General features: G+C 42.2%; 1 protein-coding gene across 3 annotated transcripts in view; it reads left to right on the forward strand.

The window, feature by feature from the left end:
* Window positions 1-15,518, forward strand: part of LOC108705395 (plexin-B3-like) — a 51,845-nt gene that overhangs the window by 18,809 nt on the left and 17,518 nt on the right. For all 3 annotated transcript variants that reach the window (XM_041572470.1, XM_041572472.1, XM_041572471.1), the window contains exons 2-6: window positions 4,772-5,821; window positions 8,413-8,592; window positions 9,827-9,952; window positions 13,544-13,644; window positions 15,302-15,434. In XM_041572470.1, the coding sequence (XP_041428404.1) occupies window positions 4,781-5,821; window positions 8,413-8,592; window positions 9,827-9,952; window positions 13,544-13,644; window positions 15,302-15,434 (1,581 nt within the window). In that variant the 5' untranslated portion in view covers window positions 4,772-4,780. The remainder of the gene's footprint in view (window positions 1-4,771; window positions 5,822-8,412; window positions 8,593-9,826; window positions 9,953-13,543; window positions 13,645-15,301; window positions 15,435-15,518) is intronic.

Below are 15,518 nucleotides of genomic sequence, written 5' to 3' on the forward strand. Positions count from 1 at the left end.
AGAAAGGTTTGTGTTCATTCATGATCGTGCCTTGCATGGAGGTCTGAGGTTCCCTTTTGTAGTCATCACTGGAAGCACTTTGTGTGATTGCTGAAGGGGTGTGTCCACGAGGGACACTAATCGTTTTCATTTCATCAGTGTTTGGTGTTGCCAACATAAAAGGGACAGACCCATTATGAGGATGAGCAGTGTTTGGGTTTATAAAATGTGGGTTTTTATTGTTTACACTGGTCCTAGGTAGTTCTCACTGCATACTGAAACAAATGTCAGTTGTTTTTCTTAGCATACTGGTCCTCTTGTACCCATAATGAAAGTCTATTGAATCCTAAATGAAATCCTAAATTAAAGGGCAAGTTCATTTTTTAGTTCGCTATTGGATAACGCACTCTTAGCAGCTTTTCTATTGCTCTTTTTTTTTGTCTGTGTGTTATAACCCTTTGAGGAGTGTGTGGCAGGAGGATGCAGAGGCATTGCTAGTTTTAGGGTCAGTCCACACAAGCAGATTCGGGGAGATTAGTCGCCCCATCGACAAATCGCCTCTTCTTAGGGGCGACAATCTCCCTGAATTGCCTTCCCTCACGAGGAAACTTTGGGCGACTTCGGAAAAGGAAGCGCAGGCAATTTTCATTTTAGCCGACGGAGGGCAGGGGGAAGGCAATTTGGAGAGATTGTCGCCCCGAAGAAGAGGTGATTTATCGCTGGGGCGTCTAATCTCCCCGAATCTGCTCGTGTGGCCTGACCCTTAGGCAAAGAAACAACTTTTTATAGGAAGAATTTTGTTTTTTTTAGCACAGATCGAAACTTTTCTTTTTTTTTTAAACATTTAAAAATGATAGGAGAGGTCACTTGTCATTGCCCCTGGCGCAAGTGCAAGAGCCAAATGACACTGTCTGGTGCATAACTTCAGGGGTTCCCAGTGGCAGGCCAAACTGAAGCAGCACCCAAGGCAAGGCTCCTGACTAGTGATCTGGGTGGGGATGAGTTTGGGGGACATGTGGTAGTGGCAGTGCTCAAAGGTGACCTTGCATCGCATTGGAACTCCCTAAGGAGCCCCACAGGCACAGTTACCCAAAGTTGAAATTGGGGTAGTTGACAGAAGCAGTCTGTACCCACTGCCCATCCCCACTTTTGTACCCTAGGCATATGCCTCTTCTGCCTACCCCTAGTCTGACCCTAGGGGCCCCTTCTCAGACCCCTTCTTATGCTACTGCATCCCAAAGGGTCCATGCACTTAGCTGCTGCACCTGACTTCCCAGCAGAGGGTAAGTACAGGCAAGGGCTCCATGGTACTGCGTTTGAATGTGTGTAAGCTTGGGTCACCCTCAGCTAGGGTTGCTACCTGGTCGGTATTTTACCGGCCTGGCCGGTAAAAATGATGGTTGATCCCAATGTTATTAATGGGGAAAAAAGATAAATATATAGGAAGGCCAATATTTTTTTCCAGAAAAGGTGGAAACCCTACCCTAAGCCCACCTTTCATGAAAGACGCAGGTCTTTTTCAAACAACCTGCAGCATGGAGCATGGTGCAAAGTGCAAACAACGTGGTGCTTTGTGCTAATTTTTTTACACTTTTCACCCTGCCTTGCTTTAGCAAATGAGGCCCAGTATCCTTATACGTTTATAAATGTTTTAAAAAAAAAACTTTAATACATCTGTACCAGTTACGTAACATCATTCAGAGCATGAGTGGTTTTGTTTCCCTTTGTTAATCTTGCCTCTATATAAATATTTATTCAGGGGTGCAGCAAGTTGATCTAACCTTCCTATTAATGCATCTTGTGAAAATGACATGTATCGGTTAGGCGTACACTCATTCTTGAGGTATCTGGTTAACTTGCTTATTTATCTTTTTGTGATCAGCCTGAAGTCTGGGTTATGTGTGTGCGTTTATTAGGGTCAGACGGGCTTATTTCCAAGACCGAGTTCAGGCAGTTGCTGGGAGATGCAACAGATTACATTTGCCACAAGTGAAGATATGAGGGTTTTTTTTTTTTACATTTTATATGCCTGATTCACATAAAGGATAATGATGCAGATGCAAAATCTGTTTAGTTCACTCGAGTGATTGTTGAGTTAAGGTTAGGAAAGGGTCGGCTTCCTACAGCGTCGGTAATTGGGAGGAGTGGCAGGAGAAGGGGTAGCTACACACCCAAGTAATATTTGTAGCTGGTAATGGCCAGCCCTCGCTGGCGGTAGAGTTGAGGAAGCCCCTTAAGATGCACAGACTAATGTCTTGCTTCCAAAGGAGCAGCATCATCTGTGGCTGCCAGGTGGCACAACCATTTGTGTGATGGCCATATGAAAGCTGCCATACTGCTTACTCTGGCACATCCTGCATAGACGGCAATATCCAAAAAACAGGAGTGTACTGTATTTTAAGTACACAGGCATCTTCTGTCATGCTTGGTGGGTCTGGGTGTATGTCTCCCAGCCGCCCGGGAAGCAGTGTGATAGGTGCTGTACAGCAATCGCACACTAAGTACAATTAATAAGTACAATCTGTTTCTTCCTTTTACCCAAATGGGATACCTGTAGGGTTGCCACCTGGCCGGTAACAATTATGGTTGATCCCAATGTTATTAATAAAAAAAGAAAAATATATAGGAAGGCCGGTATTTTTTTTTCAAAAAAGGTGGCAACCCTGGATACCTGCTATAGTATTAAGCCTATGTAAACAACAACTGTTTAATAGGAATGCACCAAAGCCAGTAATGATGGGGTCACATACTACTATTATAAAATTATATATACCAATATAATATTATAATACCCAATTATATATTTATATTATTATAATAATATCTTTATAGTGATATAAAATTCTAATATAATAATACCCAATTATTAGTCTATCCAGTGTTACCTGGGCCCGACCTACCAATAAGAAAAAAATGCTTTGTCCCTAATGGGGCCTATAAGTAAGTGCCCCATTCGGCAACATACGCATTAGGCTCCCTATGTCCTAATAAAATCTTTTTTACTTTTTATAATCATTTGATTGGAACACTTTTTTGGGGGCTTTCCATATTTTTGGTTTGCAACAGCGGATGCATGGTCACATCCCGGATCCACCCCATTTATGGTAATAATCCCCAAATCTACTTTGTGGCCCACTGAAAACTGAACCTTTTCTTTTTTTAAAGGGATCCTGTCATGGGAAAATATGTTTTTTTCAAAACGCATCAGTTAATAGTGCTACTCCCCCAGAAGTCTGCACTGAAATCCATTTCTCAAAAGAGCAAACAGATTTTTTTATATTCAATTTTGAAATCTGACATGGGTCTAGACATTTTGTCAATTTCCCAGATGCCCCTGGTCATGTGACTTGTGCCTGCACTTTAGGAGAGAAATGCTTTCTGGCAGGCTGCTGTTTTTCCTTCTCAAAGTAACTGAATGTGTCTCAGTGGGACCTGGATTTTACTATTGAGTGCTGTTCTTAGATCTACCAGGCAGCTGTTATCTTGTGTTAGGGAGCTGTTATCTGGTTACCTTCCCATTGTTCTTTTGTTTGGCTGCTGGGGGGGGAAGGGCAGTAAAGGGTGATTGAAGTTTATCAGAGCACAAGTCACATGACTTGGGGCAGCTGGGAAATTGACAATATGTCTAGCCCCATGTCAGATTTCAAAATTGAATATAAAAAAATCTGTTGGCTCTTTTGAGAAATGGATTTCAGTGCAGAATTCTGCTGGAGCAGCACTATTAACTGATTCATTTTGAAAAAAAATTTTTTTCCCATGACAGTATCCCTTTAAATGTTTTTACAATTCACTGAGAAACAAATATCAAAACCCTGTTTTGATATAGATAATCCACTAAACTGTACTGAATACTTAATAATGTTTTGTCTTAAATGGCATTTTTATATTTTGATTTATTTTACATTTTTTTAATTGTCATTGTGGTAATGGTCCAAAACAAATTCACAACCATATGCCAAATTAGCAGGGAATGTTGTGGTTCCAAATGCCAACTGTGTAACCCTATTAAGTAGTGATTATTGAAGTGAGGAAATATTCCCAGAACTTCAACCTGTTTCTGCGTTTTTAATATCAAAGTGTGAAATAACGTAACTGATGATGTTGTCTTTACATTGGGAATTGCAGTTTCCTTCTACAGTCTGATTTCTGGAGAAAAGATTAATTCCTGAGAACGGAAAGGGATTGTTTGGGGGAAATTTAGGCTGTATGTATTGTATGCGAATATCTGAAGCCAAATGTTGAAATTAAATAAAGACTTTCTATACAATTTTGAATGTAATGCTAAACTATATATACTATATTATACACTATTTAAAGATTTTATAGTTATTTGTAAATTGAATTGCTATTGAAAGCAATCTTTGGCCTCCTATTGCTTTCACTTCTTGTCATGAAGTGGAAGGAAGGCGATTAAAGGGCAACTTCAAATAACAAATCATGCAGAGATAACAAAAAAAAAATCCATAGAATTTCAGCTTGTAAATAAATTATTGGCAACCTACCCGCATTGAAAACCTATTTCTCTGTAAGGGCTCTTTTCAAAGAATTAATTATTTTATATTAGAAAACCACACGTGTTTGCTGAAAATACACAATAAGTACTGCAATACTAAATACCCGAAAACTGGAAATAAAAAAAACATTGTTACAAAAAACATTTACGGGGCTGTTCCCAGTTTAGAGCTAGCACCAAGATATGCCAGTGGGATTTCGGGGTGTGTATGCCTAAATGATACATATGGTTTATGTGTCAAACTAACAATAATATCTTTCCTCTTTTTCTCCCTGGCAGCTCATCGTTATGCTGGGCCTGGCTCCCTTTCTGCTTTCTTTCCTCTGCAACTGTCTTCCTGTTTCCACTACCTCCTTTTTCCTTAGGCCCAATGTCACCTTCAACCACATGGCACGTGATCCCACTTCAGGCTTCATCTACATTGGGGCTGTCAACTGGATTTTCCAGCTTTCCCCTGATCTACAACTTCTCTTTGAGGACTCCACGGGCCCAAGAGAAGACAGCCCAGAGTGTCTTCCATTTAAAGAACTTAAGGATTGTCCTCAAGCCACTGTGACCCCCAACACTAACAAGCTACTGACTGTTAACGTTAATGGTAGCGAACTCATAACCTGTGGTCAAGTCTTTCAGGGCATCTGTGAGAAAAGGAGGCTAAGTAACATCTCTGATATTATATTTCAGACAATAGATCCGGGGGACAATCAGTTTGTAGCTGCCAATGACCCCAAAGTCACAACCGTGGGAATAGTAGAAGGGTCATTGGACAACCATCCCCTTCTGTTTGTCGGACGGGGCCTGACAGCTAGATTGTCAAGTGGCATACCCCCAATAACAATAAGACAGCTAGGGAAGACGCCTGTATTCTCCAATGAGGGACTCGGAAAACTGGTAGTGGGAGACTTTTCGGATTACAACAACACGTTTGTGGGTATTTTCTCCAATAAAAATCATGTCTACTTTTTGTTTTTCCGGCGAGGTAAGTCACAGATGGATTACAATACTTACCTCGGAAGTGTCTGCACTGGGGATATCCACCTCTACTCTTACGTTGAGGTGCCTCTTGTCTGCCAAGGAGGCTATAACCTGGCACAAGCTGCCTATCTGGAGACAAGGAATGGAGAACTCTTTGTAGTCTTTGCAGCAAGTCAAGGCCCAACTCCAAATCCCAGCAGTCGGACAGCTCTCTGCTCCTACAAAATGGAAGACATAGAGATGACCATAGAGAGGGCTCGAGAGCTGTGCTATACAGCAGAAGGCAAGAATAAAGACAATAAAGAAGAAGCTGTAATAGAGTACGGAGTCAATTCAAAGTGTGTTAAGCTCTCTCCGGTATGTGTTTAAACTTTGAAATGTAAATGTATTGTCCTCAAAGTTGCCATTCTAGTTCATTGTTATGTGGGTGATGTTCTTGTGGAATTTACTTGAACTGGGAAAGTGAATGAAAATGGTATCAACCACCCTTTGTAAGACCAGACATGTCTGCTTGTGAGTCATGTGGCCAGCAGCATTTGCCTTAAGTTGGGTAGATGCTTGCAACCCATTGTTTCTTACGACAATGAGTCAGCCAATTGCAAAATATAGTGTTTGGCTGCTCTGCAATCATCCAGATATATTATAACTGATTGGGATGTCAGCAGTGATATCTCTGTAGTTTCTCTGCTGGTCTGCTTCCTACCGGCTACAGTCCATACCTGCAGCAGCCAGCAGAAGACCTTAGGGTAGTCCCTTACTGGATACAGCAACAGTTGATAAGGTCAAGGCTTCCATGTGTGACCCTAGCAAAAATTGACTACGGCTGGCCTTATACTCCCCCAGCTAATGCAGTCCCTAACTAGTAAGGTTTCTGCTCCAAGTGATCCAAACACACAACAATCAAATGAACAACACAGACAGCTTCCACCATTTGGAATTTTATGGTCAATGGCCATAATGCGGTATATCTTCTAAATTGCTTTTAACTGCATTTAAAAAAAAAAAAAAAAAAGCAACTAGAATCCAAGCTTTCCGTCCTTCATGAAGGCCTGAAACGTAACTTGGTTTGCCGTCAGGCTTTATTGACTTCATCAATAACTGGAAACCCCAAAGCAGAGACTAGCAAGGGGAAGATAGATGTGTATATATGTTTACATCCCCTTGAATAAAAGAACAGTTGTGTTACACTCAGCAATGCATTTGAACAGAGACAAGCCACAAACTAATGCTGTTTGCCCCCACACGCAAATCCACACGCAAATCCCAGGGGTTACCTCTATGTTGTCCTACCCATGGCAGTTTTCCTATATGTTGTCAGTATTGCACATGTATCATTTCTCTTGAGAAGCAACAACCAGATATAACATTCTAGAAATGCAAGTTGTGGGAAAAAATGTGGAAGTCTAAGATCACGAATATTTTATTTAAACAAATAAAAAAAAAAAGTATTTCCCTTTCCCATAAAAACTCCAACAGGAGCAAACTAGTAGGGGCCACTCCCCATTGTTCACAATGCGCTACCAATTAGTAGTAATAAATAAATACTGGGCTATAACCTAAGCACAATTTTCAACCACAGTACTTCAAAAGTTCCAGAAGATAATAGGGAAGAATTTGTATCAATCACGGTGCTCAATTATACCTATATGAAATGGTTTTAAATAAGTGGTATTATTTAGGGATGCACCAAATCCAGGATTCGGTTCGGGATTCGGCCTTTCTCAGCAGTATTCGGCTGAATCCTTCTGCCCGGCCGAACCAAATACTAATTTGCATATGCAAATTAAGGGCGGGGAGGTAAATTGCGTGACCTTTTGTCAAAAAACAAGGAAGTAAAAAAAGTTTTCCCCTTCCCACCCCTAATATGCATATGCAAATTAGGGTTCGGGTTTGGTATTTGGCCGAATCATTCACGAAGGATTCGGAGTTCGGCCGAATCCAAAATAGTGGATTTGGTGCATCCCTAGCATTATTAGACCACGGTGCTGTACTGTGCAGCCTCCAAATAACCTTATAGTTAAACAATGAATGCATGCACAGGGAGTGCAGACTGGAAATTCTGGGAACCAATACAAAATACCTGTGATGTTAAAGGAGAAGGAAAGACTTATTTAATTGGGGGTGCCTAACGTTCGGCACCCGGGCTGGTGCTCCTATCCGGAGAAAACTGCACTGGTCCGGGGTTCTTCTTTCTTCACGCTGGTGCACATGCTCAGTAGAGGAAAAAGCTGAAGCCAAAATTTAACAAAATCTGAAGAAAGAAGGAAGCCGATGGATCCCGTGGTGCTTGCTGGAAGAATCCCCGGACCACCACTGCAGTTTTCTCCTGATAGGAGCACTGGCCCGAGTGCAAATGCTCAGTAGCGTGAAAAGCCGGAATTTAACGAAATTTGAAGAAAGGAGGAAGCCGATCGATCCATGGTGCTCGCTGGAAGAACCCTCGGACCACTGCAGTTTTCTCCTGAAAGGAGCACTGGCCCGGGGTGTGAGGTAAGTATGTATAATCACCTGGGGTTGCCTAATATTTGGAACCCCCAATTAAATAGGCCTTTCCTTCTCCTTTAAAAACAAAAAAAACGAAGTGTGATGCTTTCATTTATCCTTTATCAGGAGCTGAAACTGATTTGTAGGGGTGGAGGCCAGTGTTGGACTGGTCCACCCGGATACCAGGAAAACTCCCGGTGGGCCCAGGTTTCAGTGGGCCCTCTTGCTTCTAATCATTTGGGCTATTTCATGGTCATTATTTCTTTAAGAGGCTTAATAATGGAGGAATTGAGTATAGTATGTAGAGATAAAAGACTAGGAGAATAAAGAGGTTGAGTGAGGAGAGGAGGAATAATAGTTTGGAAAGTGGGCCAATAGTCTAAGGTTTTCTGGTGGGCCCCTGGCATCCCAGTCCAACACTGGTGGAGGCTGTGGCTTGGAATAATCCATTTTTTCTTAATCAGGATTCACCTAAGTCGTTCCAGTGTGGTGGGGAACACACCCCAAGCCCAATAGCCAGCCGTGTTCCAGTTGAAGCGACGCCGCTGTTGGAGGATCAGCCCAGTCTCACTGCTGTGGCAGCTTTGGCAGAAGACACTTATACCGTCGCCTTTCTGGGGGATGCTGCTGGAAATATTCACAAAGTGAGTTGGTGGATGGTGGGGGGGCTATAAGTTACAGGGAATTTATGTTGAAATATAAAGCAAATAGGTGATGTAATAATAATCATGTAATTTGCAGCAGCACAGACCATTGCCTCACGTGCAAGCTTCTAAATACATTTTATCCAGTCTGAAGAGTGTCTGCCGGCAACCATTGGCTCTAAAGGGGTTGTTCACCTTTAAATGAACTATTACTTTGATGTAGAAGGTGATATTCTGAGATGATGTGCAATTTATTCATTTTTATTATTTGGCGTTTTGGCGTTATTTAGCTTTTTATTCAGCAGCTCTCCAGTTTGCAATTTCAGCAGTCTAGTTGCTAGGGTCCAACTTACCCTAGCAACCATGCACTGATTTGAATAAGACACTGGAATATGGATAGGAGAGGGTCTGAAAAGAAAGAAAGAAATATTTGTAGCCTTACAAATATTTGTTAACATTTGTAGCCTTACAGAGCTTTTATTTTTTTTTTAGATAGGGTCAGTGACCCCCATTGAAAAGATGGAAAGAGTCAGAAAAAGGACAAATAATCCATAAAAAAAACTATAAAAAAAGAAAAAAATTAAGACCAATTGAACAATTGCTAAGAACTTACTGTACTATAATATGTTAAAAGTTAATTCAAAGGTGAACCACCACTTTAACGTGCAAAGTGACATTTGCCATTATTGATCTAGGCCGGTTTTCAATTATCTGTAACTGTATCATACAACCGGGGCTGTTGTGGTCTTTACTTCATTCATACGATTTGACTTTTGTGTTCCATGTGTGAATCTTACCATGTCCTATTTCACTGAATCAACCCAAGTGGCTTTGCTGTGGCTTTTAATAGTACAGGTATGGAAACTTACGGAAACCCGTTATCCAGAAACCCCCAAATTTCGGAAAGGACATCTCCCATAGACTCCATTTTATCCAAATAATTCAAATGTTAAAAAAAAATAATTTCCTTTTTCTGTGTAATAATAAAACAGTACCATGTACTTGATTCAAACTACAATACTGTATAATTAATCCTTATTGAAGCAAAAACCAGCTTAATGGGTTTATTTAATGTTTACATGATTTTCTAGTAGACTTAAGTTATGAAGATCCAAATTACGGAAAGATCTGTTATCTGGAAAACCCCAGATCCCGAGCATTCCTGATAACAGGTCCCATACCTGTAATATTTTACTTAGAAGCAAAACCAAAGCTTGTGTATATGTTGTTGCAGGTATTTGTGTCCTCGAATACAGGAGTCGTGTACAGTAAAGTAGCATCTTTGCAAGGGTCTCCTGTCAACTCTGACCTCATTCTAGATGACAAGGCGAAGCAACTCTACGTTATGACAGAATCAAAGGTGGGGAAGTGACTTGGTATTCTCTGCACGAGAATGGAATGTTTCATATATGTAAGGCATTTCTATGTTGCCTGGTTTCCTCTGGATACTCCGGTTTTCTCCTACACCCAAAAAACATACAGGCAGCTTCACTGGTTCCTGAGGAAATTGACCCTAGTGTGTGTAAATGTGATAGGGCCCTTAGATAGGGTTGCCACGTTTTTACAAAATTTTTACCGGCCAGTGGTGGGGCAGGAACAAAAGGGGCGGCCTGTGATGTCAAAGGGGGTGGAGCAACAGTACGCGATGGGCCAGTGGTGGGGGCGGAAACAAAAGGGACGGCCCGTAACATCAAAGGGGGTGGAACCACGGCACATAATGGGCAGAAGGCAGCGAAAAAGGTAAGTTTTGATCGGATTGGGGGCGGGCCAATGGCCTTTTTTAGGGGTATTACAAATTTACCGGCAGCTACATTTTAATACCGGCCCCGGCCTTGGTAGGTGTTTTACGGGCCGGGTGGCAACCCTACCCTTAGATTGTAAGCTCTGCTCAGTGTCGGACTGGGGGGGGGTCTGGGCCCACCGGGTCTGTTGCATCAGGGCCCCCCACGCCTACCTGTGCTAGTCATTTCTTCGATCGGGGGGTGGAGGTCTGGAGTGCAGGTGGGTCTGGGCCAGCAGGGCACACAAGGGTTAGCAGATCAAGGCCCTAGCCCCCTTCCCAAAAATCCTGCTCTGCCCCCTCCCATACCATCGTTTATCGGTGTGTTGGACTGGGACACCAGGGGCCCACCCAAAAATCTTAGACCAGGGCCCCACTGTCAGTACTATTATTCTTTCTCTCCTCACTCAACCTCTATTCTCCTAGTCTCTTTTCTTTACATATTATATCGATTATTCCATCTATTTAGCCTCTTTTTCTCATAGAAATAGGGAATGGCCATGAAATAGGCCAAATATTTAGCAGCACAAGGGCCCACTGACACCTGGGCCCATCGGGACCTTTCCTGGTATCCCGGTGGGCCAGTCCGACACTGGCGTCAGGCAGGGGTGGAGTTTTCGGAACGGATTGGGTCTGGTACGACCCAATCCGACCCTGCTATGCAATGCAATGCTATGGCAGGGACTGATATCATTGTTGAAAAGCTTTTATAATGTTCAGTGTAACATTTTACAGCTACAGGTATGGGACCTGTTATCCGGAAACCCATTATCCAGAAAGCTCTGAAATACGGAAAGACCATCTCCCATAGACTCCATTTTATCTAAATAATGGAAATTTTTTTTTAAAAAATGATTTCCTTTTTCTCTGTAAAAATAAAACAGTGTCTTATACTTGATCCCAACTAAAAGTGGCCATACACGGGTAGATAAAAGCTGCAGATATTGGTCCTTTACACCGATTCGGCTTATCTGCCTGTGTGTGGGGGCTTCCAATGGGTACCTCGATCGATATCTGGCCACAATTTAGGCAGATATTGATCGGGGAAGTTTGATTTCTTTTCTTCAAGCCAGGACCGCATTGGTTGGTTGAAGCTGTATTGCGACCTGTCCAAGTCCATTCGCATCATTGTAATCTGATCTTCGGCCGAACGTTCGGATTAACCCGATAACGCCAACCGAGCGGATCTAATAGTGTATGGCCACCTTAAGATATAATTAATCCTTATTTGAAGGAAAACCTATTGGGTTTATTTAATGTTTACATGATTTTCTAGTAGAGTTATGGTATGAAGAGACAGATTACGGAAAGATCCGTTATCCAGAAAACCCCAAGCGTTCTGGATAATAGGTTCCATACTTGTATATAAATAAAGTATGCTTCAATAGCTTCAACCAACCAATAGCAGTAGTATAACTATCAGGGGTCCCAGGGAGAAAGAAGGCCTGGTAAAAACTGGCAGAGGGATGGTTTGTGAATTGAGGAAAGAACCTAAAATTGTATTCTTTGTGGGGGGCCTAGGGCCATATATGTACCCCACTGAATAATATTGTATGATCAGACAACCTGGAAAGTGCTGCTCCTTTACCACATAAAAGCATACGGCGTGAGATTGGTTTATACATACTATAAGAATATAACATGATTGCATAATATTCAGGGAGCTATAGTACAGCTTTTATTACATAGGCTGTAAGTTTAAATTCAATGAGTTGTTCACCTTTAAGTTAACTTTTAGTATGCTATAGAGAGTGATATTCTGACACAATTTGCAATTGGGTTTTCATTTTTTATTATTCGTGTTTTCTAAGTTACTTAGCTTTTCATTCGGCAGCTCTCCAGTTGGTTATTTCAACTGTCTGGTTGCTAGGGTTCAAATTGCCCTAGCAACCATGAACTGATTTATATTAAAAAAAAAACCTGCCATATGAATAGGAGAGGGCCTGAATAGAAAGCTGAGTAATAAAAAGTAGAAATAAGAATACATTTGTGGCCTTACAGTGCATTTATTTTTAGATGGGGGTCACTAATCCCCATATGAAAGCTGAAAAGGCAAGAGGGAAAAGGCAAATAATTAAAGAACTAAAAGACCAGTTGAAAAGTTGCTTAGACTTGGCCATTCTATTCCTTTACCTCAAACCAAGAGGAGTCGGACGAAGTCGTGCATTCATACTGGTCATTAGACTTGAGGGTCACTTCTCAGGGTTACCTATGCTGCTGACTTCCAGCTTTTTACTGCATCATAAATCACAGCTTGGAGTGTTGGTAGTGATAGTATAACAACAGCTGCTCTATAATTATTTACTGTGAAACTTGCTTTTTTACATTGCAAACCACAGGTCGCTCCCAGTCGTTCCCATTGAGTCCTAATGTTGTGATGTTGCTATTCACAGCGTCCCACGTGCTTGTAGCTCTGACTAGCCCAATTATCCTTATTTTTTGCTTTACTGGTTCACACTCCAATTATGTGTTACAGTAACGCCATTGTTCTCTGCTCTGGTTCTGGCTACCAGTAATGCAGAGCGCAGGTTATTATACGAGTATAACTTGATTAGATGTTTATTTGCTGCTTGATGTTCCCATTTAGAATAGGCAGGGCTGATCCTATCAAATGTGGGGCCCAATTGGGACCATGTTGGCGGGGCCCCTAGACAAAGTGTTGCTGGCTACTGACACACCAAGTATTTAGGAAAATAAGGGCATACAGGCACAAAATAGAAAGGAAAGGGGCAGACAAGGTAAGAGAGTGAAAGGGATGAAATAGGGGCACATAATAGGGGCACACAGGGTAAGAGAGAGAGGGAGGAAATAGGAGAGTGGACTGGGCCAATTAGTTTGGGGCAGGCTGGGCCAATTCAGCTTGGGAGCAGGCTTGGTTGGATTGGGGGCAGGCAGGGCCTATCAAGGTTGGAGGAAAGCTGGGTCTATGAGAGTTGGGGGCAGGCTGGCTTATCAGAGTTGGGGGTGGGCTGGACCTACGGATTTGGGGATGGGCTGGACTCTCAAAGTTGGGGGCAGGCCAGGCAGCATCATGTGCTGAGGGAAATATCTGTGCTGCCCTGTGGTGCGGGGCCCCCAGAGGTGTGGGGCCCTATTGGGCCCAATTGGTCCAATAGGCCTAAGGCCGGCCCTGAGAATAGGGCTCTCATTCCTCCCTTTCTCCCCACCCAGGTCACTAAAATGCCTGTTGCCGAATGTTCCAGCTATTCTTCCTGTGACTCCTGTCTTGCCGCTGGAGACCCTTTCTGTGGCTGGTGTGTCCTGCAAGGAAGGTAGGTTGTGAAGGGACAGCCATGGTATGTTTCATGTAGTTGCCAAAGAAGGATCTCCTATTGGCACGCATTAGTATAAAGGGGTTAGTTTAAAGGGGTAGTTTAAAGGGGTTGTTCACCTTTAAATTAACTTTTAGTATCATGTAGAGAGTGATATTCTGAGTCAATTTGCCATTGCTTTTCATTTTTTATTATTTGTGTTTTTTTTAGTTATTTACCTTTTATATTCAGCAGCTCTCCAATTTTGCAATTTCAGCAGTCTGGATGCAAGGGTCCAAATTACCATAGATACCATGCATTGATTTGAATAAGAGACTGGAATATGAATAGGAGAGGCCTGAACAGAAATTTAAGTAATTAAAAGTAGCAATAACAATAGACTTGTGGCCTTACAGAGCATTTGTTTGTTAGATGGGGTCAGTGACCCCCATTTGAAAGGTGGAAAGAGTCAGAAGACAAATCATTCAAAAGCTAAAAAAAAATAACTGAAAAGTTTCTTAGAATTAGCCATTCTATAACATACTTAAAGGTGATCCACCTCTTTTAAAGGAGAACTAAATCCTAAAAATGAATATGACTAAAAATACCATATTCTGTTTACTGAACTTATAGCACGAGGCTAAAGTTTCAGCTTGTCAATAGCAGCAATGATCCAGATTCAAACTTGTCACAGGGGGTCACCATCTTGGAAAGTGTCTGTGACACTCACATGCTCAGTGGGCTCTGAGCAGCTGTTGAGAAGCTAATCTTAGGGGTCGTCACTAATTATCCAGCAGAAAATGAGGTTCCCCTGTAATATAAGCTGATGCTACAGGGCTGATTATTAAATTCTGATGCTAATTGCACTGGTTTCTGTGCTGCCATGTAGTAATTATCTGTATTAATTACTAATCTGCCTTATATTGTGACATTTCTATCCTATTTCTACTGTATATTGTAAGTGGGTCCCTAAGCTCAGTAAGTGACAGCAGCACAGAGCATGTGCAGTGAATCAGCAGAAATGAATATGGGGAGCTACTGGGGCATCTTTGGAGTCACATATCTTTACTGCTAAAGGGCTGTGGTTGCCTGGTACAGAAGCACAAAACATAAGTACAACATTTCTAGCCACTTCTTTAGTTAGGCTTTAGTTCTCCTTTAAGCTGGCCATAGATGCAAAGATCCAATCGTACAAATCCTCGATTCGTACGATTTTCGGACAGTGTATGGAGAGTCCCGTCATTTTTCGCCCCATGGAGATCGGTCGTTTGGACAGTTTAAAAGATTTCTGTCGGCTGCCGAAAATATCTCTGCATGTATTGCCGATCGGCCGATTTTCAGTGGGAGACTGTCACCAGCTTTTGTCGGACATAAACTTTCGTACAATTGCTGTCAGGGGCAGAACATCGTCTGATCTGTTCTTTTACTACTTTATTTAAACTGAAGGTTACTGGCAGGTCGGGAGATGGGGACGTCCGTTTGGTTGTCTGATATTGCAGGTAAATCTGCGCATCTATGGCGAGCTTAAGTTTTCAAATCCGTTGGAACCTGCAAGGTAGAATCCTAGGAACACACAGGATGAAAAATAATGCAAAATTAATTCTTATTGGCAACGGGAGGATACAGAGCCCCCGGCTCATTCTTTCGTTGTGCGACTAATTGTTCTGTTTCTGTTCAGGTGCACAGAGAAACAGCAGTGTCCGGATTACACTGAGAAGAACCACTATTTGTGGAGTTATGATAAAGAGACGAAATGTTTAGCGATTGAAGACATCGCCCCAGCCAACCTGAGCCGAACACAGCAGACAGAGGTACGCTGACTGTGTAGAAGATTAACTGAATGATGGTGGCTGTGTGGGGTTTTCCACCGAGATGATGTTAGGTTTCTTCATGGA

This window comes from Xenopus laevis, chromosome 8L, assembly GCF_017654675.1.
Source record: "Xenopus laevis strain J_2021 chromosome 8L, Xenopus_laevis_v10.1, whole genome shotgun sequence".
NCBI lineage: Eukaryota > Metazoa > Chordata > Amphibia > Anura > Pipidae > Xenopus > Xenopus laevis.